This window comes from Salvelinus namaycush, chromosome 8 (assembly GCF_016432855.1).
Source record: "Salvelinus namaycush isolate Seneca chromosome 8, SaNama_1.0, whole genome shotgun sequence".
Lineage (NCBI taxonomy): Eukaryota > Metazoa > Chordata > Actinopteri > Salmoniformes > Salmonidae > Salvelinus > Salvelinus namaycush.
In genome coordinates this window covers 46,346,208-46,364,478 of record NC_052314.1, presented here as the reverse complement: position 1 = coordinate 46,364,478, position 18,271 = coordinate 46,346,208, and the positions used below count along the sequence as shown (strand labels likewise).

The 18,271-nt window shown below is 41.0% G+C and overlaps 1 protein-coding gene across 1 annotated transcript in view; it reads left to right on the top strand.

Annotated features, from left to right (window-relative positions):
* The first annotated feature begins 1,831 nt into the window (after positions 1-1,831).
* Positions 1,832-18,271, top strand: part of LOC120052155 (seizure protein 6 homolog) — a 56,417-nt gene continuing 39,977 nt past the window's right edge. Inside the window, exons 1-2 of the mRNA XM_038998988.1 lie at positions 1,832-1,979; positions 2,113-2,256. Of these exons, the coding sequence (XP_038854916.1) occupies positions 1,832-1,979; positions 2,113-2,256 (292 nt within the window). The remainder of the gene's footprint in view (positions 1,980-2,112; positions 2,257-18,271) is intronic.

The window sequence follows — 18,271 nt, the reverse complement described above, 5'->3', positions numbered from 1 at the left end:
AATGCCACAGGTGGAGGTGGTGTCATTTTATATTCAAAACCACATTCCTGTAAAGCTTAGAGGATCTCATGTTAAATACTGTTGCAGTAATATGACTGCAGGTTCTTCTGCCTCACCTAAAGCCCATTTGGGTGGGAAGCTGCTGTAGACCACCAAGTGCTAACAGTCAGTATCTGGATAACATGTGTGAAATGCTTGACAATGTATGAGATATAAACAGAGGTATATTTACTTGGTGATTTTAAATATTGGCTGGCTTTCATCAAGCTGCCCACTCAAGAAAAAGCTTCAGGTCATACATAATGTTTTGTAGTGATTCCTATGAATCCTAATTTTGCTGGACCCCAGGAAGAGTAGCTGCTGCCTTGGCAACAGCTAATGGGGATCCATAATAAATACAAATATAAAAATGACTGCATACAAAAGCTGTAGGATCAGCAGAGGCATTCAGGGCAGTTAGAGTGACATATAGGTTACTTACATTGTGTCTACCAACGCCCATGGGATAATGTACATTTGCTGAAGCATTATGACAACTCAGTGACACAATGGTAGGGATTAACTGAGCTGGGCTTGGGTCATTGATAAGTCATTGTCTCAGTGCAGCCTTATAATGCTGTGAAAAGATCCAGGAACCAGGTTTCCTTCCTCTCCAGCAACTGAATGAGGAAGGAGGCCTGTATATTTGTAGTGACTGGGTGTATTGATACACCATCGAAGTGTAATTAATAACTTCACCATGCTCAAAGGGATATTCAATGTCTTTTTTTTACCCATCTATCAATAGCTGCCCCTCTTTGTGAGGCACTGGAATACCTCCCTGATCTTTGTGGTTGGATCTGTGTTTGAAATGCACTGCTCAACTGAGGGACCTTACAGATCATTGTATGTGTGGGGTACAGAGATGAGGTAGTCATTAAAAAATAATGTAAAAAAATCCTTAAGAGTCTTGACGCACCCATGCGTCAATCTAAGTAACATAATACAATTTATTTTTTGCATGGGCTGCATCTCAATCCACCGCATCCACCTATGTCAGCCTTCCGCATCTGTGATCGAAGGTGATAGAGCTACAGTGGTGTTTTTCAGACCATGAAACATACTCATAAGACTTCTCATGAAAACGTCTGTAGAGTCCAAAATAATATGACCACTCTATGGAAAGATGAGACTCTAAAAAGCACGATGGTGTTCTCCGTTTTGCTCTACAGCCCCCACAAGTGTCACAGGACTCATCTGAAGTTAACACGGTACCTGTTGAAACATTTTATGGATGTATGGAGGTAGTTTTGTGACAACAAAAAACGGGGGTTAAATATGAGTACAAAAAACTAAAATATTCCCTGAACTTTCTTATGTCCTATATATAGGACAGACATTTCAAAACCTTATTCCATATGATGTATTTTTTGACTGTCTGTTTTGCCATTTATGAATGTGTTATTCAATGTGTTCTTATGGGCTATAGTAGTAATGGCAAAATTCAATATTTTATCAAATACTTAAACAAATATTTTGAATTTTGTGTGACCATCTTAAAACAATTCCATATGTTAGCTTAGTAGAATCCCCCTCCACTTTGATATTATGGAGTATTGTGTATAGGCCAGTGAAAATCTACATTTATTCCATTTTAAATTCATACTGTAGCACAACAAAATGTGGAAAAATTCAAGGGGTGTGAATACTTTCTGGAAATTGATCCGACTACAAAAGAGGGCCACCAGTTGCCCATCCCTGGTTTAAACACTCTGCCTTGATTGCAGGCACAACAACCAAACCTATTCAGGCTGTACCACAGCTTGGGCAGACTGGGCCTGCAGCCACTGTGATGCCAACAGGGGTGCTAACCACAGCCCTGACCTCATCGCCCCCAGCCAGCCAATCAGAAGCAGGGAAAACTGTAACATCACCCACAGAGGAGGAGACGACAACCACTTTGATCACCACCACAACCATCACCACAGTGCATATGCCAGGTAAATGAATGGTGGGATTGCATGCCTAACATTATGTAATGTTAGGATGAATCTAGTGTTTCATAGGCATTAGTTCCATAGGGTTGAGATATTTGTGCATTTTCAGTCAAGGATCCTGACTTTCTCTCTCCAGTGCAGTGCAATGCCAGTCTCTCTGGGATGGAGGGCATTGTGGAGTCTCCAAATCCTCTCTCCTCATCCCCTTACTCTCCTCTGGAGTGCATCTACAGCATCACAGTGTATCTGGGTTATGGAGTGGAAATTCAGGTAAGGCGCCGTTAGTCATCAAATAAAATAAAATGTTTCACGTGCGCCGAATACAACAGGTGTAAACCTTACAGTGAAATGCTTACTTACAAGCCATTATCCAATAATGCGGTTTTAAGAAAAATAAGTGTCAAGTAAAAAATAGATAAGTAAAAAAAATTTTTTTTTTAAGTAACAAGTAATTAAAGAGCAGCAGTAAAATAACAATAGCGAGGCTATATACAGGGGGTACCGGTACAGAGTTAATGTGCGGGGGCACCTGTTAGTCGAGGTAATTGAGATAATATGTTGTTTTTGAAAAATGCTATTGAGACCAAAAGCTCAAGAGAAGTTTGAAGTGTTTATTACCAAGGTTGCTGTCAGCTGAGTGCATACATTTAGAAAGTTCTTAACACATTTTACACTCTTCCCTCCTTTGGTCATCACCCTCTTGTAACTGTCACCTCCCCAGCTATACATTTTATGACTCCAATGAGTTTCCCTTATCTCCCCTGTGGAATGTCCATGGTCCTCTCTTTGTTCAGCTAGATGTCAGAATCACACCCGTCCATCTCAATTGTCCTGGGCCTGACCATGCTCTCTAATCCTAGGCAATTTCCTCTTATCTGATTAGGTCAACCTTTCCAAATTAGCATACACACAGTTTCATGGCCTAAACTCCATTTAATACTAACAGTAATCATTCACTAAACAGGATACAAACAAACTACAGTTTAAAATGAACATGTTACATTTTAACAGAATCCATCAATGTACATGTAGGTAGAGTTAAAGTGACCGTTACTTATGTCACATCATTCCACAATTATGTATTTTTTATTATTTGCACACAAGAAAAATACAAAGCAATGGGATGAGAGTTTAAGAAGCAAGTGAAAAGTGGGTCTGGAAAGGCTCCTTGATGTTGTAGGCACAAAGCGTCGATAATGAAGGGGGCTGTGCTTTCATACTCATTGGCTCTCTTGTCTTTCTCACTCAAACACCCACATGGACAGACACACAAAGCCCCTGAATGCCTCCCCCTTTAATTACAACCGTTGGATGATCAAATCCTAATCTCGATCACCCAGAAGTAAAATTCTCTCACGAAAGTTTGTCATTTCCTGTTTTACTTCTGGGGGGGGGGGTGCCTTTAACAATTGTAACAATAACCTTTAACAATTACCTTTGTACAAAGGAAGGAAGCGAAGTCTCCTCCCTTGAAATGGAAACACTCGGCCAAACCCCTCCTTTCTGCTAATTTCACCCGTGTTTATCATGGCCAAAAATCTAATTTTTGTTTTCATTAATTTTTACGATATAGACAATTTTGGCTTTGTGGCTGGGGAATCTAGTGGATACCGTTTATCATCTGCACACAGGCTTGAAAATCACTGCACCAATTTAAGCACCACCTTCTCCCAATTCTGATTTGTCAAAATAATCAATGAAGAAAACCCAAAACCAGGAACTACTCCAGTGTTGCCAATTCAGCAACTTTGTCAGTATATTTAACGAGTTTTCAGACCCCTCCAGCAACTTTTATTGGTAAAAGATTCTAGCAACAAATTCAGCTACTTTTCAGGCTGCCTTTGGAGAGTTTTGATACTGAGGGTTTCTATAGTTTTGATAGTATTTAGCTAGTCTTGCTAACACCAGCTTCTCTACGTCCTTGACGTGAGAGTCTGGAACAGCTGCTTTGATGTGTCGGCAAGAAGCGACCATAATGAAGGGGCTGTGCCCTCAGACTTCAAAGCGGCATCCTACACTGGTTGGATATCCCCATTTTTAATTGAATCATTATCTATTGTTTTACATAGGACCGCTTCAGCCCTTCCGCTTCCAGGATAAGCAAACGCACACACAAGCTAGCTAGCACAAACCTTCGGAGTTCGGACATTGTTGGTCACTAATCATTTTTAAAAATTGTTTATTCTTTATTTATTCAGGGAAACCCCATTGAGACCATGGTCTCATTCACAAGGGGGCCCTGATAACAACAATACAACAACCAACACAATGTCAAACAAAACAGCAATCAATACAAAACTCAACATTTATGAAAAACAGTCACAGTACTCCGCTACTAGGTCCTCAATTAACACCCTAAACTGCAGAGTGACACCAGAACATCTAATTGTAATGAGTTCTCCAAATTGTTCCAGCAGTGAGGCGCATTAAAACTAAAAGTGTATTTACCTAATTCGGTGGAGACCCGAGGAACCTCAAGTTAACCAACCCTGTGAACGGGTTTGGTAACGCATGATTTTATACTTAAACAACGAAGTTGGAAGCTTGTGTAGTGGAGCTTTGTAAACAAAAAGGGAATAGTGAAGTGATCTACGGGACTTTAATGAGAACCAGCCAACCTTTTAATACAAGATGCAGGGAGGAGTATTGAAACTGTAACCTGTGATAAACCGAAGGGCGCTATGGTAGACGGCATCCAAAGGTTTAAGAGTAGTGGCTGCTGCATTCTGGTAAATTGTGTCACCATAGTCAAGAACTGGCAGGAAAATTGACTATACAATCTGATCCTGCCATTTAGGGAGAGGCAAGATCTATTTCTAAAAAATAAGCCCATTTTAAATCGTAGCTTTTAAACTAGCTAATCAGTTTTTATAAACGTTAAATCCTTGTCAATCCAAAAGCTCAGATATTTATAGGTGGGATCGATCGATGGGAGAACCATTCATTTAATTTCGTAATATCTGGGAACCTAAACTTAACACCATCAGAAATCCCACATTGTGTCCTGTCTAACAGTTAACACTTAAACCTGATCCAGGGCACATAAATCATCACACACGTTTTCAAGCATTGAGCCCATAGAAAGCCAGCCAGCTAATAACTTTAGGTACTGTCCATATTTTACATTTTGTGATTTAGCAGACGCCCTTATCCAGAGCAACTTACAGTAGCTAATGGACACATTATCATATTTGTTCACACTGGTCCCCTGTGGGAAACAAACCCACAACCCTAGCGTTGCAAGTGCCATGTGCCAACTGAGCCACATGGGACCACATACAGTGGGGCAAAAAAGTATTTAGTCAGCCACCAATTGTGCAAGTTCTCCCACTTAAAAAGATGAGAGAGGCCTGTAATTTTCATCATAGGTACACTTCAACTATGACAGACAAAATGAGAAAATAAAATCCAGAAAATCACATTGTAGGATTTTTTATGAATTTATTTGCAAATTATGGTGGAAAATAAGTATTTGGTCACCTACAAACAAGCAAGAATTCTGGCTCTCACAGACCTGTAACTTCTTTTTAAGAGGCTCCTCTGTCCTCCACTCATTACCTGTATTAATGGCACCTGTTTGAACTTGTTATCAGTATAAAAGACACCTGTCCACAACCTCAAACAGTCACACTCCAAACTCCACTATGGCCAAGACCAAAGAGCTGTCAAAGGACACCTGAAACAAAATTGTAGACCTGCACCAGGCTGGGAAGACTGAATCTGCAATAGGTAAGCAGCTTGGTTTGAAGAAATCAACTGTGGGAGCAATTATTAGGAAATGGAAGACATACAAGACCACTGATAATCTCCCTCGATCTGGGGCTCCACGCAAGATCTCACCCCGTGGGGTCAAAATGATCACAAGAACGGTGAGCAAAAATCCCAGAACCACACGGGGGGACCTAATGAATGACCTGCAGAGAGCTGGGACCAAAGTAACAAAGCCTACCATCAGTAACACACTACGCCGCCAGGGACTCAAATCCTGCAGTGCCAGACGTGTCCCCCTGCTTAAGCCAGTACATGTCCAGGCCCGTCTGAAGTTTGCTAGAGAGCATTTGGATGATCCAGAAGAAGATTGGGAGAATGTCATATGGTCAGATGAAACCAAAATAGAACGTTTTGGTAAAAACTCAACTCGTCGTGTTTGGAGGACAAAGAATGCTGAGTTGCATCCAAAGAACATCATACCTACTGTGAAGCATGGGGGTGGAAACATCATGCTTTGGGGCTGTTTTTCTGCAAACGTACCAGGACGACTAATCCGTGTAAAGGAAAGAATGAATGGGGCCATGTATCGTGAGATTTTGAGTGAAAACCTCCGTCCATCAGCAAGGGCATTGAAGATGAAACGTGGCTGGGTCTTTCAGCATGACAATGATCCCAAACACACCGCCCGGGCAACGAAGGAGTGGCTTCGTAAGAAGCATTTCAAGGTCCTGGAGTGGCCTAGCCAGTCTCCAGATCTCAACCCCATAGAAAATCTTTGGAGGGTGTTGAAAGTCCGTGTTGCCCAGCAACAGCCCCAAAACATCACTGCTCTAGAGGAGATCTGCATGGAGGAATGGGACAAAATACCAGCAACAGTGTGTGAAAACCTTGTGAAGACTTACAGAAAACGTTTGAACTCTGTCATTGCCAACAAAGGGTATATAACAAAGTATTGAGAAACTTTTGTTATTGACCAAATACTTATTTTCCACCATAATTTGCAAATAAATTCATTAAAAATCCTACAATGTGATTTTCTGGATTTTTTTTCTCATTTTGTCTGTCATAGTTGAAGTGTACCTATGACGAAAAGTACAGGCCTCTCTCATCTTTTTAAGTGGGAGAACTTGCACAATTGGTGGCTGACTAAATACTTTTTTGCCCCACTGTATGTACTGTAGCTTGGTTTTGGTCGCAGGTTCAGGAATGGCCGAGGAATTGGTAAATTGACCTGTAGCTAACTCTGCAAATAGCACTTCTGGGTGATTTAAGTCAATTAAGTCAGTTAAGTGATTTATAGTCAATCAATCAATTATATAATAATACTCTAAGCCAAAAATGTTTTTTAATTTACAATCTGTCGAAACTATGAGAATAGAAAGGTTCAGAACTTTTGTGAAACAGCACAATTGAAAAATATATGGCAAATATAAATCAAAACTTAATGGTCTTCAGAGATAGATGGGAGGGGTTGAGGGGCACTATTGTAAAATATACTTTGTCCGTAAAATGTGTATATAGTGTGTATAAGCTGGAAGTAGAAGCCAAAGTGTTGTTGTCCATTAGTTTACTCCAATTAAGGGAGGGGTGGTAGGGTTAGGGGGAAATAATAAAGGAATTTTAAAAATCTGCACACCATAACACATAATGACAAAGCAAAAACAGGTTTTTAGAAATGTTAGCAAATGTATTAATAACACAAAAAGGAAATAGCATATTTACATAAGTATTCAGTCCCTTTATTCAGTACATTGTTGAAGCACCTTTGGCAGCGATTACAGCCTTGAGTCTTCTTGGGTGTGACCAGGGTTGGGTAGGTTACTTTCTAAATGTAATCAAATCAAATCCAAATAAAATAAAATGTTATTGGTCACATGCACAGGGTTAGCAGATGTTAATGTGAGTGTAGCAAAATGCTTGTGCTTCTAGTTCCCACAGTGCAGCAAGTAATCTAACAATTCAACAACAACTACCTAATACACACAAATCTATGTAAAGGAATGCAATAAGAATATATACATATAAATATATGAGCTCCCGAGTGGCGCAGCGGACTAAGCTGTTGCGCCTTCTTCACCACACTGTCTGGGGTGGACCATTTCAGTTTGTCCATGATGTGCACGTAGAGGAACTTAAAACTTTCCACCTTCTCCACTGCTGGCCCGTCAATGTGGATAGGGGGGTGCTGCCTCTGCTGTTTCCTGAAGTCCACGATCATCTCCTTTGTTGTGTTGACATTGAGTGTGAGGTTATTTTCCTGACACCACACTCCGAGGGCCCTCACCTCCTCCCTGTAGGCCGTCTCGTCATTGTTGGTAATCAAGCCTACCACTGTAGTGTCGTCTGCAAACTTGATGATTGAGTTGGAGGCGTGCATGTCCACGCAGTCATGGGTGAACAGGGAGTACAGGAGAGGGCTGAGAACTCACCCTTGTGGGGGCCCAGTGTTGAGGATCAGCGAAGTGGAGATGTTGTTTCCTACCTTCACCACCAAGGGGCGGCCTGTCAGGAAGTCCAGGACGCAATTACACAGGGCGGCGTTGAGACCCAGGACCTCAAGCAACCTTTTCTCAATAGGGGGTGCTGTTTGCACTTTGTAATAATTTCGTTCCCAAATTAAACTGCCTCGTACTCAATTCTTGCTCGTACAATATGCATATTATTATTACCATTGGATATAAAACACTCTCTAGTTTCTAAAACCGTTTGAATTATATCTGTGAGTAAAACAGAACTCGAGTTGGAGCAATTTTCCTATGAGGAAGTGAGAAATCTGAAATCTGCAGGCTGTTCTGAGGTCGGTTTATTAATTTGCATGTCTTCTATTGGTTGAGATGCACTGCATACGCCTTCCCCTGGATGTCAGCAAATAGTGAGAATTGGAATGGAGTTGCTAGGCAGATCTGAGGCCTTATAAATGGGCTGGCAACGTGGGGTTCTCTCTTTCGCCATGACGCAAGACAGACCTCAGGATGGCGTTCTAGAAAGCTCCCGTTATAGCCCTTAGATATATCCGGCTCTGATTTTATTCGATATAGGTGTTAAAGACATCATAATGTTGTTATTTTAAACCGAGTTATATCAGTTTATATCAGTATATTGCGATTTTCGGGTATTTATTTGTGCTGCGTTCTAGTGAGTTGGGCACGTCTGGCCCACATGGCTAATGTTTACTGCTAATTCCAAAGTTGAAGGCGACAATCTACAACCGAGCAATGATTCTTTTGGAAAAAGGACAACTTGTCCAAGATTCTGATGGGAGCTCATCAAAAAGTAAGAACTATTTATGATGTTAATTCGTTGTTCTGTTGAAAAATGTAAAACTCATATTCCGCCATTAATTTCGGTGCGGTCTCGCTTTAACGCACGCTGTATGTCGTAGTAACGTTAATTTTAAAAATCTAACACAGCGATTGCATTAAGAACTAATGTATCTTTCATTTGCTGTCCAACCTGTATTTTTTAGTCAAGTTTAAATTGAGTTACTGATTAGATTAGGTGCCTCTCCCAAGATTTCTCCCGACATATTGTTGGCAGCTTGGCTACTATTCTCATTGTATAACCACGATTTGTGCCGCTAAATATGCACATTTTCGAACAAACTCTATATGTATTGTGTAATATGATGTTATAAGGACTGTCATCTGAAGAAGTTTGAGAAGGTTAGTGAAAAAATGTATATCTTTTGCTGGTTTATTCGTTATCGCTATTGTTGGCTTGAATCAATGCTGTTGTGTGGTTGGCTATTGTAGTAAGCTAATATAATGCTATATTGTGTTTTCGCTGTAAAACATTTAAAAAATCTGAAATATTGGCTGGATTCACAAGATCTTTGTCTTTCATTTGCTGTATGCTGTGTATTTTTCATAAATGTTTTATGATGAGTATTTAGGTAATTCACGTTGGTCTCTGTAGTTATTCTAGTTGCTTTGGTGAGAGTTGTGATGGTGGCTGCAATGGTAAACTATGATTTATACCTGAAATATGCACATTTTTCTAACAAAACATATGCTATACAATAAATATGTTATCAGACTGTCATCTGATGAAGTTGTTTCTTGGTTAGTGGCTATTTATATCTTTATTTGGTCGAAATTGTGATAGCTACCTATGCAGGAAAAAAATGGTGGAAAAACAAAGTTGTGTCTTTTGCTATCGTGGTTAGCTAATAGATTTACATATTGTGTCTTCCCTGTAAAACATTTTAAAAATCAGAAATGATGGCTGGATTCACAAGATGTGTATCTTTCATCTGGTGTCTTGGACTTGTGATTTAATGATATTTAGATGCTAGTATTTACTTGTGACGCTATGCTAGGCTATGCTAGTCAGCTTTTTTACTGATGGGGGTGCTCCCGGATCCGGGATTGTGATGAAGTAGAAGTTAATGATGAGCTTGGAGGGTACTGTAGTCTTGAATGCTAAGCTGTAGCCAATGAACAGCATTCTTACATAAGTATTCCTCTTGTCCAGATGGGATAGGGCAGTGTGCAGTGTGATGGCGATTGCATCATCTGTAAACCTATTGGGGTGGTACTCAAATTGAAGTGGGTCTAGGGTGACAGGTAAGGTGGAGGTGATATGATCCTTGAATAGTCTCTCAAAGCACTTCATGATGACAGAAGTGATTGCTACGGGGCAAAAGTCATTTAGTTCAGTTACCTTTGCCTTCTTGGGTACAGGAACAATGGTGGCCATCTTGAAGCATGTGGGGACAGCAGACTGGGATAGGGAGAGATTGAATATATCCGTAAACACACTAGCCAGCTGGTCTGCGCATGCTCTGACGACGTGGCTAGGGATGCCGTCTGGGCCGGCAGCCTTGCGAGGGTTAACACGTTTAAATGTCTTACTCACTTCAGCCACGGAGAAGGAGAGCCCACAGTCCTTGGTAGCGGGCCGCGTTGGTGGCACAGTATTATCCTCAAAGCAGGCAAAGAAGGTGTTTAGTTTGTCTGGAAGCAAGACGTCGGTGTCCGTGACGTGGCTGGATTTCTTTTTGTAGTCCGTGATTGTCTGTAGACCATGCCGCCTACATCTCGTGTCTGGGCTGTTGAATTGCGACTCTGCTTTTTTTCTATACTGACATTTCCCTTGTTTGATTGACTTGCGGAAGGAATAACTACACTATTTGTATTAGGCCATATTCCCAGTCACCTTTCCATGATTAAATGTAGTTGTTCATGCTTTCAGTTTTACGCGAATCCCGCCATCTATCCGTTGTTTCTGGTTAGGGTAGGTTTTACAGTTACGAGTTACCTGTGCAAAATGGCAATCAGTAATGTAACTTTTGGATTACCCAAACTCAGTAACATAATCTGATTGCATTCCATTACTTTTAGATTACTTTCCCCTTAAGAGGCATTAGAAAAAGAAAAATGTATGTTACCAATTGAACGACATCTATTGCAAGATAAATCAATGTTAAAGTTTACATAGTTGGCCATATATGGATGTTACATTTTGCTTTATGGGTTGGTTATGTTGGTTTCTTCTAACCTATCGCTTTCTACTACATTATAATAATACGATTAAATTAGATCTTTACATTAAACCAAAGTCTATCAGAATTCCAGTCATTCAGTCATTGTGACAATGAGTCGTCATAATGCTGCATCAAATGTACATGATCTTAACTCACCCTGCACTATCAGCTCCAATGTAAATAACATGAGAAAGTCTACCTCTGATAAGCTTCCCAGTAAAGCATTAAAAACACTCAAGCAACTCAAAGTGCTAAAAATAGCCCATATTAACATATGTAGCCTAAGAAACAAGGTCCATGAAGTCAATAAATTGCTTGTAACAGATGACATTCATATTCTGACTGAAATCTCTGAAACTCACGTAGATAACACCTCTGAGGATACAGTGGTAGCATTACATGGTTATAACATCTACCGAAAAGACAGAAATGCCAACGGAGGCGGTGTTGCTGTTATGCTGATGAATGAGGACCCAAAAGCGACGTAATAGTAACAGAGTCTTTATTCCAGTAATAAACAAATAATGATTCTCCTGGATATTATCAATGGTCAAATCCTCTCGTCAATAGAGAGGAACGACTGGAGACGCGACCACAGACTGCAGGTCGCTTCAGGAAGGCACTGGCCGTAGCTGACAAAGACACCTGCTCACACGCAGCATCTGAAGAAGGCAAAGAACACGACAGGGCGGAACAAGGACACAGGAACAGCAAACATCAAACAAGAATCCGACCAGGCAGAAGCGGAAAACAGAGGGAGAAATAGGGACTCTAATCAGAGGGCAAAATAGGGGACAGGTGTGAAAGAGTAAATGAGGTCGTTAGGAGAATGAGAAACAGCTGGGAGCAGGAACGGAACGATAGAGAGAGAAAGAGGGAAAGAACCTAATAAGACCAGCAGAGGGAAGCACAGGGACAAGACATGAAGATCAAAGACAAAACATGACAGTTGCGGTCTATATTCAGAACCACATTCCTGTAGAGCTTAGAGACGATCTAATGTTAAATACTGTTGAAGTAATATGGCTACAGGTTCATCTGCCTCACCTAAAGCCTATTCTTGTGGGAAGCTGCTATAGACCACCAACTGCTAACAGTCAGTATCTGGATAACATGTGTGAAATGCTTGATATTGTATGTGATATCAACAGAGAGGTATATTTTCTGGGTGATTTAAATATTGACTGGCTATCATCAAGCTGCCTACTCAGGAAAAAACTTCAAACTGTAACCAATGCCTGAAACCTGGATCAAGTTGTCAGTCAACCTACCAGGGTAGTTCAAAACAGCACAGGAATTAAATCATTAACATGTGTTGAGCACATTTTTACTAACGCTGCATATATTTGCTTTAAAGCAGTATCCAAATCCATAGAATGTAGTGATCACAATATAAAATCCGTATCTAGGAAAACCAAAGTTCCTAGGGCTGGGCCTAATATAGTGTATAGGAGGTCATACAAGACGTTTTGTAGTGGGAAAATGTTGGGGGGGGGGGGGGAGCCTATTTGGCTCCTTCATTCATTGAATCAGATATTCAATGAATCAGATATTCAATTCATAACAAATCCCACTGATATCGCAAACTACTGACATGCCAGCAACAAACGCTGACACTACACATCCAAGTATATTGGACCAAATTATGAAAGACAAGAATTGTACTTTTGAATTCCGTAAAATCAGCGTGGAAGCGGTGAAAAAATTATTGTTGTCTATCAACAATGACAAGCCACTGGGGTCTAACAATCTAGATGGAAAATTACTGAGGATAATAGCAGAAAATATTGCCACTCCTATTTGCCACATCTTCAATGTAAGCCTACTAGAGAGTGTGTGCCCTCAGGCCTGGAGGGAAGCTAAAGTCATTCTGCTACCCAAGAATAGTAAAGCCCCCTTTACTGGCTCAAATAGTCGACCAATCAGCCTGTTACCAACCCTTAGTAAACTTCTGGAACAAATTGTGTTTGACCAGATACAATGCTATTTCACAGTAAACAAATTGACAACAGAATTTCAGCATGCTTATAGCGAAGGACACTCAACAAGCACAGCACTTACATAAAGGACTGATGATTGGCTGAGAGAAATTGATGATAAAATGATTGTGGGGGCTATCTTGTTAGACTTCAGTGCAGCTTTGGACATTATTGATCATAGTCTGCTGCTGGAAAAACGTATGTGTTATAGCTTTACACCCCCTGCTATAATGTGGATAAAGAGTTACTTGTCTAACACCTTGCCCAAACCGGCTGCGCGCGTGCGCCATCAGGCGCTATCGTGCATAAATGTATTTTGCCCCCCCACACCAAACACGATCACGACACGCAGGTTAAAATATCAAAACAAACTCTGAACCAATGATATTAATTTGGGGACAGGTCGAAAAGCATTAAACATGTATGGTAATTTAGCTAGTTAGCTTGCACTTGCTAGCTAACTTTAATTTGTCCTATTTAGCTAGCTTGCTGTTGCTAGCTAATTTGTCCTGGGATATAAACATTGAGTTGTTATTTTACCTGAAATGCACAAGGATCTCTACTCCGACAATTAATCCACACATAACACGGCCAACCGAATCGTTTCTAGTCATCTCTCCTCCTTCCAGGCTTTTTCATCGTTTAAATTATATGGTGATCGCATCTAAACTTTCATTGTATTACCACGACTACCGGCAAAACAGTTCGTCTTTCTATCACCCACGTGGGTATAACCAATGAGGAGATGGCACGTGGGTACCTGCTTCTATAAACCAATGAGTAGATGGGAGAGGCAGGACTTTCAGCGCGATCTGCGTCAGAAATAGGAACGACATCTATTTTAGCCCTTGGTGTCGCAGACGCTCATTGGCGCGCGCAAGCAGTGTGGGTGCAATAATTGAATAACATGGATTTCTACATTTATTTTGCGACGCTCGCGGACGCGACGTGTCCGGTCTGGTCAGCATGTAACAGAACACAGAGGGTGTTCTTTAATGGAAGCCTATCAAATATAATCCAGTTAGAATCAGGAATTACCCAGGGTAGCTGTTTAGGCCCCTTGCTTTTTTCAATGTTTACTAACAACATGCCAGTGACTTTGAATAAAGCTAGAGTTTCAACACTATACACATCAGCTACTACAGCAACTGAAATGACTGCAATACTCAACAAAGAGCTGCAGTTAGTTTCAGAGTGGGTGGCAAGGAATATGTTAGCCGTAAATATTTCTAAAACTAAAAGCATTGTATTTGGAACAGAACACTCATTGAACACTGAACCTCAACTAAATCTTGTAATAAATAATGTGGAAATTGAGCAAGTTGAGATGAATAAACTGCTTGGAGTAACATTAGATTGTAAACTGTCATGGTCAAAACATATTGATGCAGTAGTCGCTAAGATGGGGAGAAGTCTGTCTATAATAAAGCGTTGTTCTGCCTTCTTAACGACACTATCAACGAAGCAGGTCCTAGAGGCCCTGATTTTGTCATACCTTGACTACTGTTCAGTCGTGTGGTCAGGTGCCACAAAAAAGGACTTAGGAAAATTGCAATTGGCTCAGAACAGGGCAGCACGGCTGTTCCTTGGATGTACATAGAGAGCTAATGTTAATAATATGCATGTCAATCTCTCCTGGCTGAAAGTGGAGGAGAGATTGATTTCATCACTACTTTTATTTATGAGAGGTATTGACATGTTGAATGCACCTAGCTGTCTATCTAAACTACTGGCACACAGCTCGGACACCCATTGTAATGCGTCTGTGTGTAGCTGGTGTAGATGAGTCAGGCGCAGGACAGCAGATATGAGTAATGTACGCAATTTTACTCAACAATAATCACAATTACACGTCAATAAATCCAAGGCCACAAATACGGACCGCAATACAATGAACAATCACTCACAAACAAACATGGGGGAACAGAGGGTTAAATAATGAACAAGTAATTGGGGGATTGAAACCAGGTGTGTAAGACAAGGACAAAACAAATGGAAAATGAAAAGAGGATCGGTGAGGGCTAGAAGGCCGGTGACGTCGACTGCCGAACGTCGCCCGAACAAGGAGAGGGACCGACTTCGGCGGAAGTCGTGACCGTACCCCCCTTGACGCGCGGCTCCAGCATTGCGCCAACACCGACCTTCGGGGACGACCCGGAGGACGAGGCGCAGGGCGATCCGGATGGAGACGGTGGAAATCCCGCAGCAACGAAGGGTCCAAGACGGGGAAATTATAGTGTATGATTGAAAGTTTTGTATTTGTACTAACGTAATGAGTAAGAAGTGTTTGTTTGCATGAAATGTTTGCATGATAGGCTACTCCCTGTCTTAGGCCTAAATGAACTGCATCATACTGTATATGACTGGGTGACATGCAGCATAAGGGCTGAAAGAGGCACTACAGACATTGAATATCCCTTTGAGCATGGTGAAGTTATTAATTACACTTTGGATGGTGGATCAATACACCCAGTCACTACAAAGTGTTATGTTGAGACAAATCCAATACAACACATTACTGAGTACAACTCCATATTTTCAAGTATAGTATGGCTGCCTCATGTTATGGGTATGCTTGTAATAGTTAAGGACTGGGGAGTTTTTCAGGATAAAAAAGAAACGGAATGGAGCTAAGCAGAGGCAAAATCCTTGAGGAAAACCTGGTTCAGTCCGCTTTCCACCAGACACTGGGAGATTAATTCACCTTTCAGCAGGATAATTTCCTAAAGCAAGGACAAATCTATACTGGAGTTGCTTACCAAGAAGACTGTGAATGTTCCTGAGTCGCCGACTTACAGTTTTGACCTAACACTAGAACCGCTAAAGCAGTAATTTTGACTGCTCATTAATTAATTAATTTGATTATTCTGACATTTTTAAAGTAATGCCCCCCTCCGTCCTTGACTTTTCCTTAATAAGTCTATATAAAACACATCGCCGTTGGTAGAATCGTAATATCACAAACAGAACTGGAGTTATAACCAGGTGCAGTGGCCAGTTGATAATCACCCTTATAATTGCCTGGAAATTGAGCCAAAACTATATCGACACTAATTTCACACATACATTGCATTCGGAAAGTATTCAGACCCTTTCATTTTTTCCACATTTTATTACGTTACAGCGTTATTCTATTAAATAAATAAATACAAATCCTCATCAACCTACACACAATACCCCATAATGACAACGTGAAAACAGGTTTTGAGAAAATGTTGCACTTTATTAAAATAAAAAACAGAAATACTTGATTTACATAAGTATTCAGACCCTTTTCTATGAGGCTCGAAATTGAGCTCCGATGCATCCTGTTTCCATTGATCATCTTTGAGATTATTCTAAAACTTGATTGAAGTCCACCTGTGGTAAATTCAATTGAATGGACATGATTTGGAAAGGCAAACACCTGTCTATATAAGGTCCCACAGTTGACAGTGCATGTCAGAGACAAAACCAAGTCATGAGGTCAACGGAATTGTCCGTAGAGCTCTGAGACAGTATTTTGTTGAGGCACAGATCTGGGGAAGGGTACCAAAAAAAATTCTGCAGCATTGAAGGTCCCCAAGAACACAGTGGCCTCCATCATTCTTAAATGGAAGTAGTTTGGAACCACCAAGACTCTTCCTAGAGCTGGCCGCCCAGCCAAACTAAGCCATTGGGAGAGTTGGGCCTTGGTCAGGGAGGTGACCAAGAATCTGATGGTCACTCTGACAGAGCTCCAGAGTTCCTCTGTGGAGATTGGAGAACCTTCCAGAAGGACAACCATCTCTGTAGCGCTCCATCAATCACCTTTATGGTAGAGTGGCCAGATGGAAGCCACTCCTCAGTAAAAGGCACATGAAAACACGCTTGGAGTTTGCCAAAAGGCACCTAAAGACTCCCATTCCATGAGAAACAAAATTCTCTGGTGATGAAACGAAAAATTAAACACTTTGGCCTGAATGCCAACTGGACGTCTGGAGGAAACATGGCACCATCCCTACAGTGAAGCATGTCGTTGGCAGTATCATGCTGTGGGGATGTTTTTCAGTGACAGGGACTGGGAGACTAGTCAGGACCGAGGGAAAGATGAACAGAGCAAGGTACAGAGAGATCCTTGATGAAGGTTCACCTTCCAACAGGAAAACGACCCTAAACAGACAGCTAAGACAACACAGGAGTGGCTTCGGGAAAAGTCTCTGAATGTCCTTGAGTGGCCCAACCAGAGCCCGGACTTGAACCCAATCAAACATCTCTGGAGAGAGCTGAAAATAGCTGTGCGGCGACGCTCCCCATCCAACCTGACAGAACTTGAGAGGATCTGCAGAGAAAAATGGGAGAAACTAAGGGATTACAAAAAAAATGTCATTGTAATCCGTTACGTTACCAACAAAAATATTGTAATCAGATTACAGATACTTTTGAAAAACTAAATGATTACTCCTAGGATTACTTATAAATTCAGACGGATGTTTGCGAAAAAAAATCTTTGTCACTTCTCTGTTTTCTCAAGTACATTCAAATCAGCATTGAAAAAAGGCACAAGTTTAAGTTTGTTCCACCTGAGCGAGTCTGACCACAAGTCAGAGACCACTATGATGACACACCCAAATGTGTTTGATGGATCGTGGGAAAAGAGCAGGAATAGGCTTTTTTAGGCTAAAGTCCTAGCTATGTCTTCCAATGGTGTGACTGCTGTCGATATCCAAAGATTATCCAATTTGAATAAACGCTTGGAGGTAAGGATGACAGCAGTGATGTAGTCTATGGCGATACGGATATCACTTATTATTGATATCTACTGTATTTAGTTAATTGATGTGAATCACACTTCTGCTCTCTCATTTAGCTATTTTCGCCTTACAGATTGTAGTTGATGTGGATGGCTGTTCACAAATCTAGATGTGTATTTGAACCCAATAATGGTTGAATTCAAAAAGTTTAAGCTGCCTATCAATCATTGTTTTTGAAACCAGTGGACAGCCAGTGAAAAATGTGCTCTTGCAACAGCTGCATAGTGTGGATCCAAGCCTGTCGAATAAAAGTGGGGCTTTTATTGCTGACATATTCAATCTCTCCCTATCCCAGTCTGCTGTTCCCACATGCTTCAATATGTCCACCATTGTTCCTGTATCCAAGAA